The 27,834-nt window shown below is 44.3% G+C and overlaps 1 protein-coding gene across 2 annotated transcripts in view; it reads left to right on the top strand.

The window, feature by feature from the left end:
• Positions 1–27,834, top strand: part of CYP21A2 (cytochrome P450 family 21 subfamily A member 2) — a 121,477-nt gene that overhangs the window by 31,660 nt on the left and 61,983 nt on the right. For both annotated transcript variants that reach the window (XM_082263707.1, XM_082263706.1), the window contains exons 2-3: positions 14,311–14,400; positions 17,487–17,641. In XM_082263707.1, the coding sequence (XP_082119833.1) occupies positions 14,311–14,400; positions 17,487–17,641 (245 nt within the window). The remainder of the gene's footprint in view (positions 1–14,310; positions 14,401–17,486; positions 17,642–27,834) is intronic.

Raw genomic sequence — 27,834 nt, 5'->3', positions numbered from 1 at the left:
AGTGCAGATGATAGAATTAGTATGCATAGATAGTAACAGTCCTTAATGTGCAGAGGTAGATAGTGTAAGTAAGGTTATGGAGGATTCCCCTGTGGGGTACTTATCACTAGTAAGGTTAGTAGTAGAAGGGTCCAGTAGTGAGGGAGTGATCCAGTAGCGAGATACCGGGATTAGTAGCGAGGTTTCGGTCTGTTCCAAGTGAAAGAGAATAGCTGGAGGTTCCGGCAGCAAGACAAGCTTGTAAGCATGTGGACACACAGGTAGGTTGAATGAACAACGTGAGAGAGAACGCCGGCGGTTGAAATAGCCGCTCTGCGGCGCTCGGCGATGACGTCATCCGTCTTAAAGGTGTATGCGTACCACCTAATTAGAAAGGTGGGACGCATATTGAAAGAAAATGGAAAATAAGGGTACCAGAGGTACCAGAATCTTACAGTACCCCCCCCCCCTTAAGGCCGGCTCCGGAAGGCCTATAGCACTGCTTTCTCTGGGTATTTCGAGTGAAACCTTCGTATAAGCCTAGGTGCGTGAACATCAGAGGTATCCAACCAGGTGTCGTCTTGGGGTCCATAGTTCTTCCATCTTATGAGATACTGGAGTCTTCCTCTATGGATACGAGAATCCAAAATCTCCTTAATCTCATATTCTTCTCCGTCTTCAACTTGTACTGGAGGTGGAGGCAAGATGGTAGGCCTTATTCCTTGATTAGGAACATGGGGTTTCAGTAGCGACACATGGAAGATGGGATGGATCTTTAGATCTGCTGGTAAGGTGAGCTGTACTGCAGCTTTTCCAATAAGTTTCTTAATTGGGAAGGGTCCCAGAAATAAAGGTCCAAGCTTTTTGCTACGGATCTTTAATCTTAAATTTCTTGTCGATAGCCAAACGAGGTCCCCAATAGCATACTGAGGAGAAGGTCTTCTACGTAGGTCGTAGTACCTTTTTTGTTGGCTATGGGCGTGTGAGATAGTGGTATTAATTAAGCCCAGAGAGTCCTTTATTTGGGTAAGATAGTCTGAGGCTACTGGGTTACTTGATGGTAGGATGCGTGGTGGAAGAAGTGTGGGATGAAACCCATAGTTCAAGTAGAACGGACTTTGCTTAGTAGTACTGTGGGTTGCGTTGTTATAAGCAAATTCCGCCAGAGGGAGAAGGTCCACCCAATCATCCTGTAGGTATGATGTGTAGCAACGCAGATATTGTTCTATACACTGGTTGACTCTTTCAGTCTGTCCGTTGGTCTGAGGGTGATAGGGAGAAGTGAGCTTTCGCTCAATCCGTAATATTTGACAAAGAGCTTGCCAAAATTTGGAGATGAACTGTGAACCACGGTCGGATAAAAGAGTCTTTGGAATTCCGTGTAACTTGAACACATGTTTCATCAGTAGTTCCGCTGTTTGTTTAGATGAAGGTAGTCTACAGATAGCGATGAAATGTGCCATCTTTGTCAGGTGGTCCACTGACACTAGAATGGTATTAAATCCTTTAGAAGGTGGTAGTTCTACTATAAAGTCTAAGGACACAACTTCCCATGGAACCTGGGGTATTGGTAGACTGCAGAGTAGACCAGATGGTTTTGTAGTGTCAATTTTGGACCTTGCACAGATGTCACATGAAGATACAAATTTTTGTACAGACGTCTTCATATCAGGCCACCAAAACTGCCTAGTAAGCAAATTAAGGGTTTTCGTCATACCCATATGTCCTGCCATGGGCACATCATGTGATAACTCCAAGATCTTGGTGCGCATAGTAGGGGGTATGTAGAGTTTGTCGTTGTAATAGAGGAAGCCTTCTGCATCAGTACTTAGTTGTGGTGGAGGTGAATCCAATCCTATACTGTGCAAAATCTCTTCCTTCAGGGAACGAACAACCCCAATAATACGTTCATAGGGTATTATAGGAATAGAAGGGATTTCAGCGCAGTTATCTTCGGTTAATCGTGATAGCGCATCCGCTTTTTTATTTTTGTCTGCAGGCGTGTAGGTCACTAAGAAGTTGAATCTTAGGAAGAATAATGACCATCGTACCTGCCGGTGGGAGAGAGTTTTGTTAGTCTGGAGGTATTGAAGGTTTTTATGATCTGTATATATGAGTATTGGTAACCGGGTACCCTCAAGTAGATGTCGCCAATTCTCCAGTGCCAGTTTTATGGCAAGCAACTCCTTTTCACCCACTGGGTAATTCCCCTCTGGCCTGCTTAATGATTTTGAAAAGAAAGCAACTGGGTGGAGTGGTGAAGTATTTGTTGGTCGTTGGGAGAGAACTGCTCCTACTGCCATATTTGACGCATCTACCTCCAGAATATATTGGAGGGATGGGTCTGGATGGCGTAGTATGGGAGCAGAAGTAAAGCTTGATTTTAACAAGCAGAAAGCTCGATTTGCTTCTTCTGACCATTTGAATGGTTTCTTTATACTTGTCAGTTGTGTGAGAGGTCTCACAATGGCAGAAAAGTTCTTGATGAACTTCCTATAGAAGTTTGAAAATCCAAGGAATCGCTGTAATGCCTTACGAGTTGTTGGTATAGGCCAGTCCAGAATACAGGATATCTTGCTCATATCCATCTTAATTCCAGTTTTGGATATGATGTATCCTAGGAATAATATTTCTTCTTTATGAAATAGGCATTTTTTTTAATTTCACGTATAGATTGTGTGCGAGTAATCTGGATAACACAAGTCTTACATGTTTTATATGTTCAGAGAGAGATCGAGAATAGAGAAGTATATCGTCCAGATATACTACAACACAGACATCAAGTAAGTCTCTAAAGATGTCGTTTATGAACCTTTGGAAAGCTGCGGGAGCATTACACAACCCGAATGGCATCACAAGATATTCGAATAATCCGTATCTGGTTCTGAATGCTGTTTTCCACTCATCTCCGTCACGGATTCGGATTAGGTTGTATGCCCCTTTCAGGTCTAATTTAGAGAAGTAAGTAGCCCCACGCACTTGTTCAATAAGTTCAGGGATGAGCGGTAAAGGATAGCGATCCTTTATTGTAATCGTATTTAATTGCCTATAATCGATAATAGGCCTAAAACTTGAATCCTTATTGCGGACAAAGAAAAGTCCTGCAGCTGTGGAAGAAGTAGAGGGTCTGATGAACCCTTTTGTCAAATTCTCATCCAAGTATTCCTTGAGATGAGAAAGTTCATCCTGTGAAAGAGGATAAACATGACCGAAAGGCAATTTGCTGTTAGGGAGTAGATCGATAGTGCAATCATAATCCCTATGGGGAGGCAACACTTGAGCATTTTTTTCAAGGAATACTTCGGACAGGTCCTGATAGCATAGTGGTGCAATCTCATCTGACACCACAGACAGGATCTTTCCATAAGATGGGAGGTTACACGTAATCTCGCAATAGTGAGAAGGGAAAGACAGAGTCCGTCTTTTTCAATCTATGATTGGTTGATGTGTGTGTAACCAGGGGAGTCCCAAAATAATACAAAAATGGGGTGAAGATAGTATATTAAAAGTGGTGGTCTCCATATGAGACTCGTTAGCAGTGACAAGGAGTGCTTGTGTCTGGTTGGTGATTGGACCAGAAGATAGTGGAATACCGTTAATGAAACTAACAGAAACAGGTTTAGGTTTTGAAATAATAGGTATTTTATTTGAGGTAACAAAACATGTATCAATATAGTTTCCACAAGATCCGGTGTCGATCATAGCCTTGGTGGTAATCCTAGTCTGGTCCCACTGCAATGTCAAATGAACAAAGAGATAGGGGTTAGAAAAGGAAGTTTTTAATCCTCCTAGCAAGACATGTGAACACTCACCTTTTTTTTTGCGGACAAGGGGACAGACGCTTATCAAATGATCCGGGGATGCGCAGTACATGCAGAGGTTTCTGGATCTTCTTCTGGCTCGTTCAGTATTTGATAAAGGTGGACGTATGGTTCCTACCTCCATGGGAGTAGGGTCAACGGCCGAAATCCGAGAAGGACTAGACAATGGCATTCCCATTTTCTCAGCCTTTCTTTCACGCAGTCACCTGTCGATGTTGATACTGAGTTGTATTAAGGCATCCAAGGTGCCAGGTAAATCCGCTCGGGCGAGCTCGTCTTTAACAGCTTCTGACAACCCGAGTCTGAATTGAGTTCGCAGAGATGTATCATTCCACCCTGAATCAAGGGTCCATCTTTTGAACTCAGCTAAAAGTCTTCTACAGGTCTCCTTCCTTGTTTTAAAGCCCTCAATTGAATATCAGCAGTACTCTGCCTGTTGGGGTCATCATATAAACTAGCGAGTTCCGCTAGGAATAAAGAATAGGAGTTGAGAAGCTGATCATTTTTCTCAAAGAGAGAGTCTGCCCAGGCCCGTGGATCACCCGTTAAGTATGAAATGACGGTACAGACTTTAATTTGATCAGTAGGGTATGTACGAGGTTTTAACAAAAAAAGCAATTGACATGCGTTTTTGAATTCACTAATTTTTTTCCGATCACCTGTAAACACTAGAGGAGGGTTTATTTTAGGTTCAGGGGGTTGAGCAGCAGTAAGCCGTGAAAGACGGGTTACCTGCTGTGTCAGAGTCTGATTTTCTTCTTTTACTTCAGTAAGAGCAAGTATTAATGCATTTACTTGTTGTTTTAATTGTGTCACTTGAGTGGGTAATTCTGCTGAATCCATTTTTTAGGTTCGTTCAATCTGTAACGCTCCTGCGTTTTTGTAGTAGGCTGGATTTGCAGCTGCAGAATCTCCACTCAGTAGTCATGTAGAGATGTGTTGAATAACCAGATCCAACTCTCCAGACTCATCACTGTGGGCCTGTCAGCTTCAGCATACAGATATACACACTCAATAAGATGTTCCTGGAGTGATAGGATGTATATAATAGTATGAAGATGATGTGCTGAAGGGACAGGTGTGAATAGTGACAGAGATGGTAAGCACTTGATAGAAATGTTCAGGAGAGTATTAGATGGTATTATGTAGAATGTAGATAGGTTAGTAATTGAGTATGGTAACAGGTGGTAAGGACAGCAGATGACAAATACAGGATAGACTAACCCAGTGCAAGGATAGATGGTAGTAGACTCAAGAGCTAGCAATCTATGTAACAGTGCAGATGATCGAATTAGTATGCATAGATAGTAACAGTCCTTAATGTGCAGAGGTAGATAGTGTAAGTAAGGTTATGGAGGATTCCCCTGTGGGGTACTTATCACTAGTAAGGTTAGTAGTAGAAGGGTCCAGTAGTGAGGGAGTGATCCAGTAGCGAGATACAGGGATCAGTAGCGAGGTTCCGGTCTGTTCCAAGTAAAAGAGAATAGCTGGAGGTTCCGGCAGCAAGACAAGCTTGTAAGCATGTGGACACACAGGCAGGTTGAACGAACAACGTGAGAGAGAACGCCGGAGGTTGAAATAGCCGCTCTGCGGCGCTCGGCGATGACGTCATCCGTCTTAAAGGTATATGCGTACCACCTAATTAGAAAGGTGGGACGCATATTGAAAGAAAATGGAAAATAAGGATACCAGAGGTACCAGAATCTTACACTCTGCAGCATGTCCAGAACCAGGAAAAAAAGATCATATAGGTGTAAAAGGGGTTCCCACCATCCCTACTCTACTGAAAATTATCTTTTTTTCTGGTTCTGGACATGCTACAGAGCTGAAACTTCACAGGTACACTTTTTAGACCCCCCTAGACACTAAATCACACAAAAAAGTTCTTAAAAATTGTCATTTTTGATAGAGAGCCAATTATTGGAAAACTTAAAAAAAAAAAAAAAAATTTCTTTGGATTTATTGTCTGGGGGGGTCTAAAAAGTGTACCTGTGAAGTTTCAGCTCTGTAGCATGTCCAGAACCAGAAAAAAAATAGAATTAGGGCTAGGGTTAGGGTCAGGGCTAAGGTTAGGGTTATTTTTAGTGCTTAGGGTTAGAGTTAGAGGGGTAGGGGTAGGGCTACTAACTCTAACCCTAAGTATCTCACCGTAACCCTAATCCTAGCCCCTAACACTAAACCTAACCCTAACCCTCTAACCATAACCCTAACCCTCTAACCTTAACCCTAACCCTCTAAGCCTAGCCATAAAAATAACCCTAACCCTAATTCGTATTTTCTTCTGGTTCCGGACATGCTACAGAGCTGAAACTTCACAGGTACACTTTTTAGACCCCCCAGATGCTAAATCCAAAGAAATTTTTTTTTTTTTTTTTATTTTTCCAATCATTGGCTCTCTATCAAAAAGGACAATTTTTAATAACTTTTTTTGTGTGATTTAGTGTCTGGGGGGGTCTAAAAAGTGTACCTGTGAAGTTTCAGCTCTGTAGCATGTCCAGAACCAGAAAAAAAAATAGAATTAGGGTTAGGGTTAGGGTCAGGGCTAAGGTTAGGGTTATTTTTAGTGCTTAGGGTTAGAGGGTAGGGGTAGGGCTACTAACTCTAACCCTAAGTATCTCACCGTAACCCTAACCCTAGCCCCTAACACTAAACCTAACCCTAACCCTCTAACCATAACCCTAACCCTCTAACCTTAACCCTCTAAGCCTAGCCATAAAAATAACCCTAACCCTAGCCCTAACCCTAACCCTACCCCTAGCCCTAAGCCTAACCCTAGCCCTAACCCTAATTCATATTTTTTTCTGGTTCCGGACATGCTACAGAGCTGAAACTTCACAGGTACACTTTTTAGACCCCCCCAGATGCTAAATCCAAAGATTTTTTTTATTTTTATTTTTTTTTAATTTTTCCAATAATTGGCTCTCTATCAAAAAATTACAATTTTTAAGAACTTTTTTTTGTGTGATCCCTCTCCGGCATGCCACAGTCCAGGTGTTTGTCCCCTTGAAACAACTTTTCCATTACTATTGTGGCCAGAAAGAGTCCCTGTGGGTTTTAAAATTCGCCTGCCTATTAAAGTCTATGGCGGTTCGCAATGTTCGCCGGTTCGCGAACATTTGCCGATGTTCGCGTTCACGAACAGCGAATTTTATGTTCACGACATCACTAGTTCTCTACCATCATCTTCCCTATCACACAGCTTACCAAGCAGAACATTCGCTTCCATTGGTCCCCTGAAGCCCAGACCGCCTTCTCAGTCCTGAAAAAGCTGTTTACTACTGCTCCCATCCTGAGACACCCTGATCCCATCTTACCTTACCTCCTTGAGGTAGATGCCTCAGAAGTGGCTGTAGGGGCTGTTATCTCCCAAAGACAGGGAGTTAAAGACTTGGTACACCCTGTAGCTTTTTTTTCCCGCAAACTCTCTCCAGCGGAGAGAAACTATGATGTGGGCGATCGTGAACTTTTGGCCATCAAGGTGGCACTCGAGGAGTGGCGATATTTACTCGAAGGGGCAGCACATCCCATCCTTATCTTCACCGACCACAAGAACCTTGAATACTTGAGATCTGCTAAACGGCTGAGACCACGCCAGGGACGGTGGGCTCTGTTCTTTTCGAAGTTCGCGTTTCATATTACTTACCGACCTGGTTCCCGGAACGTCAAACCAGACGCACTCTCCCGCATGTTCGATGACCCTAAGGAAATTCCTGTACCTGACACCATCCTGTCTGAAGGTAACTTTCTTCTTCCATTAACTAATCTGATGGCTCATATTTAACAGTCTTCTGTGAGTATTCCCTGTCTTCCTGAAATTTCTCTGGTACCTAAGGACGGTTTGCTATGGTTTGGGGACAAGATCTTCGTTCCAGAAGATGTCCGAATGTCGGTTCTGGGTTCTTGTCATGACCATCCCTTGGCAGGTCACTTTGGAGTCCGTAAGACCCTTGACTTGCTGCAGCGTACATTCTGGTGGCCTGACTTGGAAAAAAGTTGTAGGGACTACGTGTCTTCCTGTGCTGTGTGTTCCCGAAGCAAGCCCGCGAGAAGTAAGTCATGGGGTCTCCTTAGACCAGTTCCTGACAGACCGTGGAGGATGATCGCCATGGATTTTATTGTGGAACTTCCTCCTTCTAAGGGATGCTCTGCCATTTTTGTTGTTGTGGTGCGATTGTCTAAAATGGCCCATTTTTTGCCCCTCAGGGGTACTCCCTCCCCGTCTTCATAAAAGAGATTGTTAGGCTTCACGGGGTACCTGCAAATATTGTCTCTGACAGAGGGGTGCAGTTCACCTCACGCTTCTGGAAAGCATTATGCAGTCTGTTGACGATTGAATTATCCTTGTCTTCTGCTTACCACCCACAGACTAATGGGCAGACCGAGAGGACCAACCAGACCTTGGAACAGTACATTCGGTGTTTTACCAGCGGAAATTAAAGGCGGCACATGGAAGACGGCGGCGACAAACGGCGGAGGCGGATGCACTGCTCCACAGATTATCAGCAAAGGTAAACCAAGCACTTGATATACAGGGGTGAAGAAACGGCTTCATGCCGTCAGAGCAAACACCCTCCATGCAAACCGTACTGAACCGACACACAAGCGCGGTCAGCGGAAAACATAGAGATAGCTCTGCCTAGTCCCCAGCACTACTGAATATCTTCCATACAAGAGCAAATCTACCAAATAGGGGTGAAGACACGGTGATTAACCGTCAATGAGTTAGACACCATTGTCATACCATTGTTTAGTCCCCGGAGAGGTAGACATATTCCTGCTCTAAATAGGATAAAGGAAGTCTGTGCTTGGATATAAATTAACTTTCATTTTTTTATATGTGGAGCAACATCCGACCACCTAGGGGTGAAACAACGGTACTACAACCGTCAGTGATCAAGGCATCAATACATGATCACTGCAAAAATCCCGAACCAAGCCATATAACCATATGGAATGTTATATCACCATATAAGGAAATTATAAACTGTCATCCTATCCCACCCCGATAACTCTTTCACAGCAGCACACCTTTCATAACCGCCTTATCTATATATACCACGGTTAGTGGCTTTCCAGGAGCAAATCAGATAACATTAATTACCCACACACAGCTACCAATCCAAATCGGCGTACGATTGTACTTTAAGGAGTCTCTTCAAGAAATCTTATTGATAAAGCACTTGACTGTATATTTATACTAATTGAAGTAATATAAGCTCAAGCCGGCCGGTTTTTTGTCACTTTATGTTTATGTATATGTCTTGTCTGTCTTGTTTCTCGTTTTTGCACTGATTGTATCTATCCAACGATTTTATTGCACGGTTGTTACTATACCCTATAAATTTATTAATAAAATATCTATGTTTACTTTACACAGAGCCTGATATGTCATTTGCTGACTAATTAACCTCCTTTTCTCTGTGGCCTATACAGAAATACCTTGTTCATACCTGCAAATATTGTCTCTGACAGAGGGGTGCAGTTCACCTCACGCTTCTGGAAAGCATTATGCAGTCTGTTGACGATTGAATTATCCTTGTCTTCTGCTTACCACCCACAGACTAATGGGCAGACCGAGAGGACCAACCAGACCTTGGAACAGTACATTCAGTGTTTTACCACCTTTGTTCAAGACGAATGGGTGGCCTTGCTGCCATTCGCAGAGTTTTCCTATAATAATGCTAAACATTCTGTTACTGGACAATCTCCATTCTTCTCAAACTACGGCTTCCACCCATCCTTCTTGCCCGATATCCTGTCTGACTCTGGAGTCCCTGCAGTACAGGACACTATTAATTTCTTTGCTCGCAACAGCAAATTACTGCAAGAAGCCATACTTAAGGCACAAACGGCATCCAAGAAGATCTTTGATAGAAGAAGAAGGGGAGAATTAATTCTTCAACCAGGTGACCAGGTTTGGTTGTCCACAACTAACCTCCGTTTAGCCTGTCCATCTAAAAAATGAAGGTTTATTGGACCCTTTCCGCTCAAGAGGAAACTTAATGAAGTTTCCTATGAATTATCTTTACCCAATTCACTCCGCATTCACCCAGTATTTCACGTATCCTTGTTAAAGCCTGCAGTTCCCAATGCCTTCCCTGGTAGGAGTTCAGAGCCACCCGAACCTGTAATCGTTGATGGAGATGTAGAATATGAAGTAGAAGCTATTGTGGACTGCCGGAAGAGAGGAAACCTGTTACAGTACCTTGTCAAGTGGAAGGGTTATGGTCCAGAAGAAAACTCTTGGGAGCCTGAACAAAACATCCACGCTATGGAACTTATCCAGGCTTTCTTTCGCAGTCACCCACAAAAGAGAAACCTATTGGGCACCCGGAGGTTGCCCTTAAGGGGGGGGGCAATGTCAGGAACGCTCCCTGTGCACACTGAAGTACTGTCATGAATCTGCCACCTAAGGGTTAACCTAGCTCAGACTAATTTCATTAATTGGCAATAGGCTGCCTTATTTAAGCACCTCAGAAGCACAGTGTCTTTGCTGTCTGATCTGAAGCTTCTCCTGTGTTCCTGAACCTGAAACCTGTTGTATCCAGTTTGATTCCTGTTTGACCTCCTGGCTTGTCCCTCACCTCGCTTGTCTGCTGCCCGCCCTGACCTCGGCTTGTTTATGACCACTCTTTTGTCTTATCCTTGTCTGTTTATCTGCCACCAGATCCGGACCTATTCACCTCCTGGCAGGGCAACCCCGAGGACCGCGACCTGGTGCTATACACGCAGCAAAATCCAACCTCACCATCTGAGGCTCTGGTGAAGACCGGTTGGCACTTAGATTCCGCACCTCGGGTTAGCCTGCGTCTACTGCCTGGGTGACTCGTCTGTGCTCCATCCCTCGGTGAGCTAGAGGCTACCCTCTGCACATCAGGCTCGCCTCCAGAGTCCTGACAGCCTATGTGGTATCCCTCGGTCGCGGTTTGGGCCCCTACAGCTCCCAGAGCAGACCTCTCTGACCCTTTGGATCACTGTCCACAATATTTCCCTTTATACTTATCCCCCCTGACAATGATGATTTGGGGTGTACCGGCTCCTGATGAGTGGAATCTATCCACGAAACGCATCGAGCCTAATATGGATGTACTCCCCACCAATACCTACATGTTACTTTTTAACGCTGTACCCCATTAATGACCTATTCTTTCCAGTGCACATCCCATCAATTTTGTTATGATCTTGTGTTCAGGATGTTCTTAATTGCCCTTTGATTGTATCATCATACATATGCAATTTTGATGTACCTTGTATATATCTGTATATGTTATCAAATTACTAAATCTGTATTTTTTACCAGATGACTGTACCATTTTACTGTGACCACCGACTCCACACACCTCACTCAAAGTCCCGTTTTTTTTCCCCTTTTCCCGTCCTACCTTACTATAGTATTGGGTATCGGCTTTTTTTAAGATTAATACCAATATTATGTTATCAACATACTTGTTACTCTTTATATAATTTTATACATCTTATCCAATATGCCGATCCCATAATACCTCAATATCCATTTTATTCCCTTCCCCTCTTCTTTTATATATGTAAAAAACCTGGCTGATCCTGTGTCCCCCTCTCTCTCTACTGACCACAATAATCATGGCTGCTGAGCCCTGATCACCATGGTCCGTTTACATGCCTCCTTCATCCGCAGCTCTCTGTCCCCCTGTCTGTCAGCTCTGTGTCTGTGTCTACCTACCCCTAGGAAGGGAAACTCACTCCTGTAAGAGTCATCATGGAAAAAAGGTGTTCCCACTGAAGTTTTATCACCAATCCTTGTTTCCACGACAACCTAAATCTTTTAAAACCCACTGGGGACAGAAAATGAGAATAAATCTTCTAAACAGGGGCACAGCCTGCAAAACACACGTACCCGTTTCAACGTAACCACTTGCCGACCGCCGTCAGTATATTTACTGCGGCAGTCAGCCGCTCCTAGGCAAACCGACGTAGATCTACGTCGCTCGCCCAGGAGCCTGTAGGGTGTGAGGGCGTGCCGCAGGAGGCACATTCCCGCTCCCGCTCGTTCACAGGCATCCCCGCGCGTGTGACCCACGGCTCCGATGTCCACCGGCCACTTGCGATCCCGCTCAGGAGAGGGAGAAAGGCAGACGGCTGATGTAAACACAACCGTCTGTCATTCTCCCTGATGTGAGTGCAGAGACTATACGATCCTGCTATGTAGGATCGTATGTCTCTGTGGTTACATCACTAGCCCCCCCCACAGTTAGAAACACACCCCTAGGGATACATTTAACCCACTGATCACCAATACAGTTAACCCCTTCCCTGCCAGTGTCATTTTGACAGTAACAGTGCATATTTATAGCACTGATTACTGTAGTAATGTCACTAGTACCCCTAAAAGTGTCAAAAATGTCAGTCAAGGGTCCGATCTGTCCGCCACAATATCGCAGTCCCGCAAAAAAAAAAAAACGCAGATCGCGCCATTACTAGTTAAAAAAAAAACAATAAAAATTACATAAATCTTTCCCATAGTTAGTAAATGTAATAACTTTTGCACAAACCAATCAAAATACGCTTATTGCAATTTTTTTTTTTTTTTTTTGTTTTAACAAAAATATGTAGCAGAAAACAAATTGGCCTAAAATGTTAAAAAACTTAGATTTTTACATTTTGTTTTTTTGGGAATTTCATATAAAAAAAAAATGTGAAAAATATTGTTGTTTTTTCAAAATTGTCGCTCTTTTTTTAATAGTGCAAAAAATAAAAATCGCACAGGTGATCAAATACCACCAAAAGAAAGCTCTATTTGTAGAGAATAAAAGAACGTAAATTTCGTTTAGGTACAACGTCGCACGGCTGCGCAATTGTCCGTTAAAATCACGCAGTGCCGAATTGCAAAATAGGGCCTGGTCTTTGAGCAGCCGAATCCTCCGGGACTTAAGTGGTTAAAGCAGTAGTAAACTGCAGTTAAAGTAAAAGATAAACAAAAAAAATCCCTTGCAAGGCAATTTCATAATGTGCTACTATGCATTGCATACTAGGGTAGCACCCTCCTAGGTAGGAGCTAGGAAAAAGCATCTATTGCTTCTCAGGCTTGTCAGGGGAGCCTGATCTGTTAGGTTGCCTGTTGCATGTCTCCAGGTGTGATTCGCTGGGTCTGAGGGAGTGTCCCCACTGTATCCAATGAGGGAGCTTGTTGGACAGTGGCGGAAACCCAGCCAGTGACACATTAGCTTTTATGGGAGTCACAGTGGGAGGGCATTCTTGCAATGCATCCAGGGATTGCTCATAAAAGCGGAGGGGACATGTGACAGGGCATCTTTGGCAGGAAGCAGAGTCCCAGGAGGAGGCAGATGGCTGTCTCTCCTCCTGCTGTGTATGAGGAAGGAGGTCTTAGGCAGTCTGCCTAGTGAACCAGGTGTGGGGCTGAGCTGCAGAGGATCCAGTGTAGCTGACGGTGGAGTTGCTGGCAGAGTCTCTCAGGCAAAACAGTGTCCGTGAGTACTCAGGGACTTGCCAAAGGGTCGGCCCAGGAAGGGGACCACTCCAGTGAAGTCAGGGGATCAAGGAGCTAGCTCACACAGAGAGAACTATAGTAAAGGGGGTGCCGTGAAGAACCCTGAAGAATAGGGATAAAGGGGGTGCCTAGTTGGGCCCTGAAGAGGGATTCACAGAGTAATACAAGTCCAGTAAAATTTTTCTTCACTGCTAGTGACAAGGTGAAGCAGCGGCCTTGCCGCACTCAGTTATATCTAAACGTCCCAGCAAACTGTGCATAGTTTATTCAAGTTGGAGAATCCCACTCATCCCTTCTCCTATCTAAACGTCCCAGCAAACTGTGCATAGTTTATTCAAGTTGGAGAATCCCACTCATCCCTTCTCCTATCCAAGGTCTCAAACTACAAAAAAAAAAAACCCTAGACTGTTTCTTGACTGAGCCAAGCACTTCAAAGTCGCTAAACTATTGTGGTGTTGCTATGGGTAACCCAGAGGAACCTGTCACTAGCAACTACCAAGGGAGTAGTGCTACACTAGAACATGAGATTGCGCAGTCACCACTGAGAGGGCTTCCATCTTCACCTGGTCTTTCTTCGGGTTCACAGCCTCTGGCTACCTGAGTGGCTGGAGGCACAATGACGTTACTCCCGTGCATGTGCATTGGAGCCACTATTTACGGCTTGGACTCTGAAGGTCCGGCATGGTATGCTGGAACTTCAGAGTGCATGCGCCAGTGATGTCGCCGGCTGCATGCATTCTGAATATCTCCTAAACAGTGCAAGTTTAGGAAATATTCACAGTACCTACAGGTAAGCATTATTTCAGGCTTACTTCCACTTTAAGAACAAAAACTACAGACCCCCGCTTGTTTGTAACCCAGGGACTGCCTGTAGTAAAAGAAATTTGCAGAGTTGTGTGTAAGCCAGTTTATTAAGTCTGAAGATTATAAACCCTATGCTTTGCTCCAGCTAATGTAATCTACATAACCTGTAATTCACCCTTTGCAGCTTGGTAACTGTTTTTATTCTCTTTTGCCACAAAATAGATATTGTCGTGTTGAACAATGCAGGATTGATCCGCGAAGCTCTTGTCAAAAACTGGGCCAATTTTGCTGGGCGACCCAAGAGCTATGTTGGTAAGTTCATTTTTTAGGTATCCTTCTGTTACCTAAACTCAAATAGTTTAGCCAACATGGCTCCTGTATTAAAAGAGATCTCCAGCAAAACCAATATGGTGGCATGGTGTTCTGGGGAGCCGGGCCAAAACCTGACTGACCTCTGTACCTTCTTAACCCCAAACCTCTCTATTCTAAAGATGCCTTGGTGTTGGTAATAAGTTGCGGGGTTTGCTTCCTCTTTTTGTCTAATCTTTTGCCAGATATGTACAGTATTTGGTACGTATATGGTAGTAGAGAGACTGTTGGATAACAAATTCCAAAATTCCTCTAGAACAGTCTTTCACAAGAGTTCCATGGAATCTTAGGGTTCCTCCAGAGGTTGCTAGTGGTTCTTTGAACATAGATCTCAGAAAAGCTACCACTGAACTCAATGATCTGGTATCTGTAATGGAAGCATTTTTCCAACTGACCACTAATGAGGGGAACATTCTGAATGCTAATATACTGAAAGGTGAATTGTTCCCACAGGCCACCGATGCAAGGAGCATTCCTCCCACAGGCCACCAATGCAAGGAGCGTTCCTCCCACAGGCCACCAATGCAAGGAGCGTTCTTCCCACAGGCCACCAATGCAAGGCGCATTCTTCCCACAGGCCACCAATGCAAGGAGCATTCTTCCCACAGGCCACCCATGCAAGGAGCATTCTTCCCACAGGCCACCCATGTAAGGGAGCATTCTTCCCACAGGCCACCCATGTAAGGGAGCATTCTTCCCACAGGCCACCAATGCAAGGAGCATTCTTCCCACAGGCCACCCATGCAAGGAGCATTCTTCCCACAGGCCACCCATGTAAGGGAGCATTCTTCCCACAGGCCACCCATGTAAGGGAGCATTCTTCCCACAGGCCACCCATGCAAGGAGCATTCTTCCCACAGGCCACCCATGTAAGGGAGCATTCTTCCCACAGGCCACCCATGCAAGGAGCATTCTTCCCACAGGCCACCCATGCAAGGAGCATTCTTCCCACAGGCCACCCATGCAAGGAGCATTCTTCCTACAGGCCACCCATGCAAGGAGCATTCTTCCCACAGGCCACCCATGCAAGGAGCATTCTTCCCACAGGCCACCCATGCAAGGAGCATTCTTCCTACAGGCCACCCATACAAGGAGCATTCTTCCCACAGGCCACCCATACAAGGAGCATTCTTCCCACAGGCCACCCATGCAAGGAGCATTCTTCCCACAGGCCACCCATGTAAGGGAGCATTCTTCCCACAGGCCACCCATGTAAGGGAGCATTCTTCCCACAGGCCACCCATGTAAGGGAGCATTCTTCCCACAGGCCACCCATGTAAGGGAGCATTCTTCCCACAGGCCACCCATGTAAGGGAGCATTCTTCTCACAGGCCACCCATGTAAGGGAGCATTCTTCCCACAGGCCACCCATGTAAGGGAGCATTCTTCCCACAGGCCTCCCATGTAAGGGAGCATTCTTCCCACAGGCCACCCATGTAAGGGAGCATTCTTCCCACAGGCCACCCATGTAAGGGAGCATTCTTCCCACAGGCCATCCATGTAAGGGAGCATTCTTCCCACAGGCCACCCATGTAAGGGAGCATTCTTCCCACAGGCCACCCATGTAAGGGAGCATTCTTCCCACAGGCCACCCATGTAAGGGAGCATTCTTCCCACAGGCCAACCATGTAAGGGAGCATTCTTCCCACAGGCCACCCATGTAAGGGAGCATTCTTCCCACAGGCCACCTATGCAAGGAGCATTCTTCCCACAGGCCACCCATGCAAGGAGCATTCTTCCCACAGGCCACCCATGTTTTCATTGAATGTAACTAAACATTCTTCCCATTGACAACCAGTGTACTTGAACTGTCCACTGACCATCAATGTAGAGGATCACTTTTCTACTGAATTCATTGAATGTTAGGAAGCATTACCAATTTTTCCCACTATCTGGGTTTATTTTCTGGTGATTATTTGCCTATTATTATTATTAAAATGTATTTAGTTGTATAGGGAAGACTTGAGTATCAAAAAGGCTAATCTAATGTCCCATAAGTTGTAGCTATAATAACTATTAGTAGGGTTTTTCTAAGACCTGAAAAACATTTTAGGGGTTCCTCCGTATTAAAAAGATTGAGGAAAGGCTACTCTAGAACAAGGAATAACCCGGACACTCAGACCACGGACAAGGATTTACTCACTTTCCTCCATGTTTCCCTTTTCAGCTAATATATTTTATTACAGTGAAAGGCAGTTTCTAGTTTTTGCCACATTTTTGTCAAATTAACATAGAAAAGTGATGTCAGAAAAAGATTGAGTCTGTCAGTTTTTTTTTTTTTTTTGTTTTTTTTATTTATTTTTTTATTTTATGATTTTTTTATTTTTTTTAATTGTTGAGTGAGGAACCACCCTTAGATTTGTATTACTCAGGGTACCTACATTGCCCCATTGAGGGTATTTTCCTTCTAGGTGTGTCTTTGATACAGCAATTGAGTCACATATAGTCCATGCAGGAAAGGCAGCAGGTTCCCATAACTTTCCCAACCAAGAATGACAAGAAAAACCCATTTCTTCTGGATATAGGAGGACATGTAACTTACTCCCACATGGCTTTGCTGGTGGCGATTGGCCTCACTTACACCCAGCACTGTCTCATAGGGGTAAAGAAAGAATGACAATCTACAACACAAAATATATTCTGCACCTTGGAAACCCATGCCATACAATGATTAAAAGTGGCAACTTGCATGTTCTCCCTGTGCCTGTGTGGGTTTCCTCCGGGTACTCCGGTTTCCTCCCACACTCCAAAGACATGCTGGTAGGTTAATTGGATCCTGTATAAAAAAAATTGTCCCTACTGTGTATGTATGCAAGTTAGGGACCTTAGATTGTAAGCTCCTTGAGGGCAGGGACTGATGTGAATGTACAATGTATATGTAAAAGCGCTGCGTAAATTGACAGCGCTATATAAGTACCTGAAATAATAATAATAATAACTTACCTTACCCAGATACTGGAAGTAGTTGAGCTCCTGGCTGCTGCTGCCACCATCTATATAATGCATTGTGTGTCTTGTCTGTGATTCAGGTGACCTGATATCTTATGGCGGGAAGGATTTGTCACTGGGAGACTACACTGCTGTCTGGAAGGTACAGAGACGTCTCACACACATTGCCCTACAGAAAAGAGTGCGCCAGGGCCTGGACAACCTTCTGGAGGAGGAGGCTGAGAAGCTGTGTCAGGTGACATTTTTGGGGGAGGCTGAATGGTAGGCCTATTTTTCAATAAAATCTGCAAATATCTAAGAAATTTCAGATGGGAGCTTCCACCTTCCACCGCCATTCAGGTATCTTGCCAGTTCCGGCGCAGTGGAGCTGAACCTCTTCGAGTGATGTTGGTGCCTTGGAACTTCTGTGCAGCTCAGGAGTCTGATTTTTTTTTTTTTTTGGTCACTTTTAAAGCCCAACCCCAGCCAAAAAAAAGTTTTTTTGGATAGATCAGAAAAGGGGTATGTCACATTTTTTCACTGCCATTTTTTATGTCCCAGTTGGGAAGATTTCCCCTGACTTCCTGTCAGTACAGGAAGTGTTGGAAGATCTCTCCTCCAGTGACCTCAAGGAAACCTCAGTAAAATCCACTTTATTGTTCTAGCACAGTGGCCTCCAAACCGTAGCCTACGGGCTAGATGTGGCTCTTTGCTTGCCTTTATCCAGACCTTGGGACACTATTCCTCCCACTGACACCAACCATGAGGCACTATTCCTTCCACTAAAACCAATGATGGGGAACTATTCCTCCGACTGACACCAACAATGGGGCACTAGTCATCCCACTGACATCAACAATAGGGTACTATTCTTTCTACTGACACCAACGATGGGGCACAATTCACCCCTAATGACACCAAAGATGGGGTATTATTCCTCCCACTACACATACTGCATGAACCCTCTGCACACTGCTATACCCTTTCAAGCAATAAAAAACTAAATCCCTTTGCAATAAAAAAAAAAAAATAGGGCTTTTTAGTTCACACATATTGCAATATATGTTTAAGCTGGCCAACTTCGTCAAAGTACATAGCTACGTAGTTATGGTTGAAAACAAAAAAACACCAGTCCATCCTGATGTGTGTTTTGTATGTGTTTTATGTCAATAGTAAATCGTATATCCCTGTATGTTGTGATCGTTAAGATGCCTATCTAACAGTTATTCTAAACGATCGACGCTCCCTACTGATACCACTGTTTGTGGAAGAGAATTCCCCATCCTTACTGCTCTTCCCTCTATGCAGATTGGAGCTAAACCAATTGTCTTCAAATTTCAGTGAATGGCCACTTGTCTTTTTAAACTCCTTCACTGAAGTTTTTTCCCTATGCTAAGGTGGCCTGTAAGGCATTTGTACATCGCTAGCATATCCCCTCTCAAGTGTCTCATCTCCAGAGAGAATAAGTTCAATGCTTGTAGTCTTTCTCCATAGCCGAGATCCTCTAGTCCCTTTATTAGCTTTGTTGCCCTTCTCTGGACTCTCTCCAGTTCCGGCGCATTCTTTTTAACCACTTGCCTACTGTGCACTTAAACACCCTTCCCATCCAGGCCAATTTTCAGCTTTCAGCGCTGTCACACTTTGACTGACAATTGCGCGGTCATGCTACACTGTACCCATATGAAATTTTTATCATTTTTTTCACACAAATAGAGCTTTCTTTTGGTGGTATGTAATCACCTCTGGGTTTTTTATTTTTTACAAAAAAAAAGAATAAAGACAGAAAATTTTGAAAAAAAAAAAGTTTTTCTTATTTTCTGCGAGTAAATTTTGAAAATAAATTTTTCTCCTTCACTGATGTGCGATGATGAGGCGGCACTGATGGGCACTGATAGGCTGCACTGATGGGCACTGATGAGGTGGCACTTATGGGCACTGATGAGGTGGCACTTATGGGCACTGATGAGGAGGTACTAATATGCCGCACTGATGAGCACTGATAGGCGGCATTGATAGGCGGCACTGATAGGCGGCACTGAGAGGCGGCACTGATGAGCACTGATAGGCGGCACTGATGAGCACTGATAGGCGGCACTGCTGGGCACTGAGAGGTGGCACTGCTGGGCACTGAGAGGCGGCACTGAGAGGCGGCACTGACGGGCGGCACTGATGGGCACTGATAGGCGGCACTGATGGGCACTGGCGGATGGCACTGGACACTGATGGGTGGCACTGATGAGCGGCACTGATGGGCAGCACCATCAGTGCCCACACTCAGTGCCCATAGTGCTGCCAGTCAGTGCTCATCAGTGCCTAGATGAGCAGGCACTGATGGGCACTGACTAGCAGCACTATGGGCACTGATTGTGGGCATTGATGGGGGGCACTGATGGCGGGCACTGTGGGCACTGTGTTTGTGTGTTTTTACCTTCAGTAATCAGGGCACTGGTGATCGGTGCCCTGATTACATTCTCCTGTGTCCCCGGCGCTGTGAGGCTCCCCCTCCTTCCTCACACTGCAGGCTCCGTGTGAGGAAGGAGCGCCGGCGATGAGAGATGATCTCATATGTTTACATATGAGATCATCGCTCATTGGACGGCCCGATCACGTGGTGAATGGCCGCTGTGATTGCCCATTCACCACGATCTGTGATCGGCCGTGTCCAAGGGACACGGCCGACACAGATTTTCCCCGCAGCGCGCTCGCAGGAGCGCGCTGAGGGCGTGTCACTGGGAGGCCGTTTAAAAACGGCCTCCCGAAAATTCGAGTCCGCGCTGCAGCCGTATATAGGCTGTAGCGCGGATGGGAAGAAGTTAAGGACTTGTGCCCAGAACTGGATGGCAAGATGCGGCTGGACCAGAGTCTTGTAGAGTGGGAGATTTGTTTTATCGCTAGAGTACATCTCCTTTCTGATGGCTTTACTTGCAGCAGCTTGGCATTGGGTGCCATTCATAAGTCATCTACTAGGGCCTCCAGGTCCTTTTTCATCCTAGATTCCCCCAGACGTTCTCCCCCCCTAGCGAGTAACTTGCATTCGTATTTTTAGCACCCGAATGCATTACTTTGCATTTTTCAACATTTAACCTCATTTGTCATCTATTTGCCCAACCCATTATTTTAATTTAGTCCTTCTTGTAAAGGTTTTCACATCCTGCACAGAAGTTATTGCCCTGTTTAGCTTTGTATGGTCTGTAAATAGTGAGATTGAACTATTTATCCCATCCTCTAGAACGTTTATGAATAAAATTAAACAGAATTGGTCCCAGGTCAGAGCCCTGGGGGACCCCATTTACCAACACAGGACCATTCCGAGTACTCGCTATTTATCACCACCCTTTGGAGCTGCCCCGGTTACCAGCTTTCTATCCAGGTACACACCCTATGGTCCAACAGACCTCAGTTTGTAAAGTAAACATTTGTGGGGAACTGTATCAAATGCCTTTGCAAAATCAAAATGCGCCACATCCACAGTCCTTCCTTTATCTAACTTCTTCATAGGATGTTAATAAATTGGTCTGGCAAGAAGAATTATTCATGAATCCATGCTGATCACTACTAATGATACTGTTTTCATTGGATCTTGGATTTAGTCCCATATCCCCTCCAATAGCTTACAGACTATTGATGACTGACTGGCTTGTAGCTTCTAGGGTATATATTTTTCAAATATTGGTACCACCTTGGCTTTCCTCCAATCAGCTGGTACCATTCCAGTCAGTAAACTGTCCATAAAAATTAGGAACAATGGTCTAGCTATTACCTGACTGAGTTCCTTAAGGAACCTCGGGTATAAGCCATCTGGTCCTGGTGACCTGTTTAAGTTTTTGAAGCCTATTTCTGTTAGCCATAGGGCTCTTTCACACGGGCGATCCGATCAGATCCGCCTGTCAGTTTTTTAGGCGGATCTGATCGGATCCTCCATGCAGCTCTATGGGGCAGCGGGTGTCAGCGGAGACACCTCCGCTGACACCCGCTGCCATCCGCATCCGATCCTGTTCTTGAAATCTGGACGGATGGAAACCCTATTTTTCCATCCGTTCAGTAATCGGATCGGATCGGATCTGATGAGAGTGGACAAGCAGTCCGCTCTCATCCGATCCCCCATAGAGGGCAGGGAGGTGCTGAGACACCTCCCTCTCCCATCTGCAAGCGGAGACGGAGCTGTCATCCGCCCGGCTCAGCGGGGATCGCGGATCGATCCCCGCTGAGCAACACGGATCCGCCTACGGAGGCGGACCGTGTGAAAGAGCCCATAAGGGTACATTCTGTGACGTGTTATTAACGTTACAGTCAAGGTTACTTTTTCCCCCTTTTTCCATTGTGAAAACTGAGAATGCAATTTAAACTTTTGCCTTCTCCTTCTCTTTTGTAACCAAATTCCCTTCATCGTTTCTTATGGGTCCAATATGCTCTGGCCTCACTTTCTTACTGTTAATATATTTAAAACCTTTCTTGTGTTTTTTTTTTTTTTTTAACTCTTCTCCGCTATGTTCCTTTCGTGTTATGTTAGCTGACCTGATTGTGTGCTTAAACTTCTTATTGCATTCTTTGTATTGTTTGAATGCTGACAATGACCCTTCAGTCTTATATTTTTTAACCTCCCTGGCGGTAATCCTGAGTGTGGCTCTGGGTTATTTTCAGTACCAAAAGCGGTAACCCCGAGCCACACTCTGGGTTACCCTGTAGTGAAACTTACCTTGTCCCTACGATCCCCTGATGTCCTCCGGCCGATACCCGTATCAGTCTTCCGGGTTCCCTTCCCTGCGAGTGCCGCCACACGGGGGGCGGAACCGGGCTGAAAATTAAAAAAAAAAAAAAAGTACACCAAACATGACTGTTAGGATTACATTACTGTATCAAACCATTTCACCTCAATTTTGTCCAGTGTCCAGCCTGCACTTACGGTTTTATTCCTTTTTATTTTTATTAACAATTTTTTTATTAATTCATTTATTCATTTAATAATTATTTATAATTTTTATTCACCTTTTACTGTTTTTCTTCCTAAGAATTACAGGCCTACAATATAAAACAGATTTCCAAGCAAAACAATGTATAGCTTTGACATTCAAAAATACTGACATGATCAAGACCGCCAGGGAGGTAAAGGCCTTTTTTCTTTTTGCTTTTATATGCATTTTTAAGGTTAGAGTTTAGCCACCCAGGATAATTTTAGCTGTTTTAAACGTTTTTCTCATTTGGAATGCACTGGCCAATACCTTTTTTTTTAATTTTAGTAGGCTCATAAAGCACTTTCATTTTTTTTTTGTTTCTAGGATATTATCCCATTTTATATTGTGTAGCAATATATCTGGATAATTTAAATCACCCATTATGACATTGCCCTGCCTTGCCACCATTCCAAGCTGTGGTAGGAGATCAGACTCCTCCTCTTCGCTCAGGTTAGGGGGCCTGTAGCATAGGCCCAGTATTACTTTCCCATTCTTTTTTTGCCCTTTTGTAGCTCCACCCACAAAGATTTCACCTCCTCCATAGCTCCATTAGTAATGTCCTCCCTCGCGTTCATTTGCACATCATTATTGATATACAGGCATACCCTTCCCACTTTCTTACCCTTCCTATCCCTACGTTATAGGGAATAGCCCTGAATGGTTGTCAGCCAATCATGTGACATGTCAAACCAAGTTTCTGAAATCCTCTTAGTACATTAGCAGCTCCAGCTCCAGTTCTCCCATTTTATTGGTGTACATGCCTCGTAATTTTTTCCTGTTGCATACTATTTCCTTGTCAGTTGTTATGGGGCTGCAATTTGGATATGCCAACTTACCTTCTGTTTTGGTATTCTTTACACCCTACCACTAATGCCCCCAATATTACCCGCTGAACCTTGCTCATTGCTGGAATTTTTAGACAAGTATATAGATAAAGGGATTTTAATGGTGCCACAACACAGAAATTGGTAAAAACAATTTTTATTTAAATCAAAACTTAAAAAAGGGATGGGGGATACAGCTGCTCCCCAATGAAGCATTTAAAAATGGTTTCATCCAATACACATATGCTTAGACATAGACAAACTGTGTCAGTTACAATGCTTGTTGCGCAACATGTTTTGCATTCCTGCTTCTCCAGGAGCTGTAAAGCATGTGTAACTACAAAGAAACAGATAAAATTGCTCATTGATGGCTAGCACTACATCTGGACCCTCACCAGTACCCACTAGTTACACTCAGAGCTGCACGATTCTTGATAAAATGAGAATTACGATTTTTTTTTTTTTTTTTGCATGGAAAAAACATAATAATTCTCGGCGTAACATCATCTTTCGCATTATACAAAAAAATTAAACTTGTTTTTTTTTTTTTTTTTTATATTTAGCAGCGGTGTATTTTTTTTCCCAAAAAATTACTTTTGGAAGACCGCTGAGTAAATACAATGTGACATAAAATATTGCAACGACCGCAATTTTATTCTTTAGGGTCTCTACTAAAATATATATATATATATATACAGTAAAACCTTGGATTGTGAGCATAATTCGTTCTGGAAACATGCTTGTAATCCAAAGCACTCTTATATCAAAGCGAATTTCCCTATAAGAAATAATGGAAGCTCAGATGATTCGTTCCACAAGTCCTTCAGTTTATAGTCTATATACAAAGATTATAGTAATGTGATAGGTTGTGTAACCATAAAATGTCCATCCACAATATGCCAAATGTCCATCCACAATATGCAGCCTTCCCAAGGGGATTAGAAGCAAAATCTAGCTACAGAATATAAGAGAGATGAGAGACGCCTCCAAGTGTAGCAATATGGTTACATTTAATGAAGGTTCAACATTTAGCAACTCACATGGTTGATGATTAAAGAGGCACACCTAAGTATGCAGGCATCCGGGGTAAAGCTGTCCACATAGACCATCTTCTGAACCGCCGGCTCTCACCACTGTCAGTCTGCAATCCTGACCGGGAAGAATAGCCTGCAGTAGAGTGATCTGAAAGTGAGGCTTTGAATCGCTCGTGGAGTGCAGCGGGGAAGGGATGATGAAGATGGCTGTGCAGAAGACGGTCTATGTGGACAGCTTTACCCCAGATGCCTGCATACTTAGATGTGCCTGTTTTAATCATCAACCATGTGAGTTGCTAAATATTGAACCTTCATTAAATGTAACCATATTGTTACACTTTAAAGCAGGGGTCTTCAAACTATGGCCCTCCAGTTGTTCAGGAACTACAATTCCCATCATGCCTAGTCATGTCTGTGAATGTCAGAGTTTTGCAATGCCTCATGGGACGTGTAGTTCCGCAACAGCTGGAGGGCCGTAGTTTGAAGAACCCTGCTTTAAAGGCTCCTCTCTTCTTTTTTATACATGACGCTACTTGTATATCAAGACATCGCTTGTATATCAAGTCAAAATTTATTTAAAAAATGCGCTTGTCTTGCAAAGCGCTCTCAAACCAAGATATATATATATATAATAAATGTTTGGGTTCTAAGTTAATTTTCTAGCAAAAAAGTATTGATTTTTAACTTGCAAGCAACAAGTGTCAGAAAAAGGCTTTGTCTTTAACCACTTGCCAACCGCCGCAAGCAGATATACTGCGGCGGTCAGCCCCTCACAGGCAGAGTGACGTATTTATACACAAGCTCCCGCTCGGTCACGGACTCTCCCGTGCGTGTGACCGGCGGACATCACTCAGCGATCGTCGGGGGAGAGGGAGAAAGGCAGGCGGCTAGTGTAAACAAGCCGCCTGTCATTCTCCCCTGTGTAGAAACAATGATCATACGGTTCTACTATGTAGGACCGTTGATCATTGTTCCTACAGCTCAAGCCGCAGCCAATCACAGTTAGAAGCACGCCCCTAGGGGGACACACAGCCCCTCCCTCTCAAATAAAGTTAACCCCTTCACTGCCAGTGTAATTTTACAGAAACAGTGCATATGTATAGCACTGATTACTGTAGAAATGTCACTGGTAACCCCAAAAGTGTCAAAAATGTCAGTCAAGGGTTCGATCTGTCCGCCGCAATGTCGCAGTACCGCAAAAAAATCGCAGATCGCCGCCATTACGCGTTAAAAAAAACAACAAAAATGACAAAAATCTTTCCCTTTGTTAGTAAACGCAATAACTTTTGCGCAAACCAATCAAAATACGCTTTTTGCGATTTTTTTTTTTTTTTTACCAAACATATGTAGCATAAAACAAATTGGCCGAAAATGTTAAAAAAATTTTGATTTTTACATTTTTTTGGGGGGGAATTTCATATAAAAAAATTTGAAAAGTATTGCTATTTTTTGCAAAATGTACGCTCTTTTTTTGTTTATAGCGCATGATCAAAAAATCGCACAGGTGATCAAATACCACCAAAAGAAAGCTCTGTTTGTGGGAAAAAAAGGACGTCAAATTCGTTAAAAAAGGACGTCAAATTCGTTTAGGTACAACGTCGCACGACCACGCAATTGTCCGTTAAAGTCACGCAGTGCCGAATCGCAAAATACACCCTGGTCAGGAAGGGGGTAAAATCTTTCGGGGCTTAAGTAGTTAAAAGTAAGCAGCTACAAAAAGTGTAGCTGCTGACTTTTAATAAACAGACACTCACCTGTCTCACGATCCAGCGATGCGGCCGCCCAGACCCTCGATTCTCTCCCTCCCTCCTCAATGGCTGGGCAATCTTCTGGGACCTTTGGCGTGTCCCAGAAGATGGGAGCGAGGGGGAAGAGGAGAAATTCTGCTTGAGTGGCCTAGGCGCCCCGAGCGGAAGTGGAAGCTGGGTACCTGTCAAACCTAGGTACCTGCTCCCCCTTCAAAAAAATGACATGCCAAATGTGACATGTAAGGGGATGAGGAGTCCTTCAAGTGGAACTACGGTGGAACTTCACTTTTAAATGGTTAAACTGACCTCATTTGCCTCCACTGGCATCAACCATGGGGCACAATTCCTTGTATCAATACCAAAGTCGGAATACTATCCTTCCTCCTTCTGACCACACTTTGTAATTTTTTTTTTTACTCCCACCCACTGACCACCAATCTTGAGGCAATGTTTCCTCTCACTGATTCTGGGTCATTTTCTATTCCCATTGGTCAGTCTGGCCCCCTAATGTCTCAAGGACCGTAAACTGGCTCTTTGTTTAGACCGTTTGGCGACGCCTTTTCTAGCACATCAGAGAACACTCCGTAACAGAACTTCATAATAACACATTTCCCCCCCTACTGGGGCTTAATTGTAGATGTGCTGAAGCTATAAATTTGATCTATCTATCTGGAAAAGCAATGGTGCTCCATTCATATCTTGTTTTCTTCTCATCCCAGTGACGATTACACCTTCATTTCACATATGGGTGTCACAGGGAAAATAGTATGGAAACATTTCTTCAATTGGGTCATAGACCATGGTAAATCAAACACAAAAGAAGCTGGAAGTTTTAGAGGAGGACTGGGCTGGGGGACAGGGAGGCATTTTCTCCCTGGGCCAGCATCAGTAGGACTGAGGCCCTGAGTGGAGATACTTCATTTAGACATTGATCATAATAGGACCATGCTGAGCATTTTATAACTATCTGCTCCTCATTCAGACCTCAGATCATTTGGCAGATCATCATGCCATGTGATCAAAAATCGAGAAATGGAAGGAAGGAGCGGAAGCGAATGCTGCAACATGCAAAAGGGTTTGTCACACTAAACATGTCCTTTAGAACAGGAGTTCCCAAACTGTGGGTTGCGAGCTCAGTTTGAGTGGGTCGCGCTGAGCAGACCCGCTCAAATTATAGGAAGCCGGAGCCGCTACCTTTCCATAAAAAAAAAAAAAATGGCTGCGGCTGGCCCATGTCCACTGCGCATGCGCCGTCACCACTGCTCGGGGAGACCCGCACACGTTTGGGCAGGCGGCGCATGCGCAGTGACACAGCAACCAGGCGGCGCCATTTTTAAATGGAAGGCACCTCAGGGATGGGTAAGACAGACCCCCCTCCTGCACCATGCCCCCTGCACTGCATCTCATGTACCATGCCCACTGCCCTGCATCTCACGTACCATGCCCACTGCCCTGCATCTCCTGCACCATGGCCACAGCCCTGTATCTCCTGCACCATGCCCACAGCCCTGCATCTCATGCACCATGCCCACTGCCCTGCATCTCATGCACCATGCCCACTGCCCTGCATCTCATGCACCATGCCCACTGCCCTGCATCTCATGCACCATGGCCGCAGCCCTGCATCTCCTGCACCACGTGTGGTGCCTGGTGGATGAAAGAGCGGGACACAGCACTTCTGTCTGTAAGAATCTACACACAGTGAGTAACCATTTCTATGCAATGTTTTTTAAATTTTTTTGCCTTTTTTTGTGCCATGTGCCAATTCTATGCCCCTAAAGCTTATTGCCATGTTGTGCCCCTCTATGCCCCTAACACTTATTGCCATATTGTGCCGATTTTATGCCCTAACATCCCCCTCCCTTTAAAATATGCATTATTATTATTTGCA

Source organism: Pelophylax lessonae (genome assembly GCF_965119305.1).
Source record: "Pelophylax lessonae genome assembly, chromosome: 7".
Taxonomy (NCBI): domain Eukaryota; kingdom Metazoa; phylum Chordata; class Amphibia; order Anura; family Ranidae; genus Pelophylax; species Pelophylax lessonae.
Note: the sequence above shows the minus strand (reverse complement) of the source record. Positions and strands in the feature narration are given on the sequence as shown.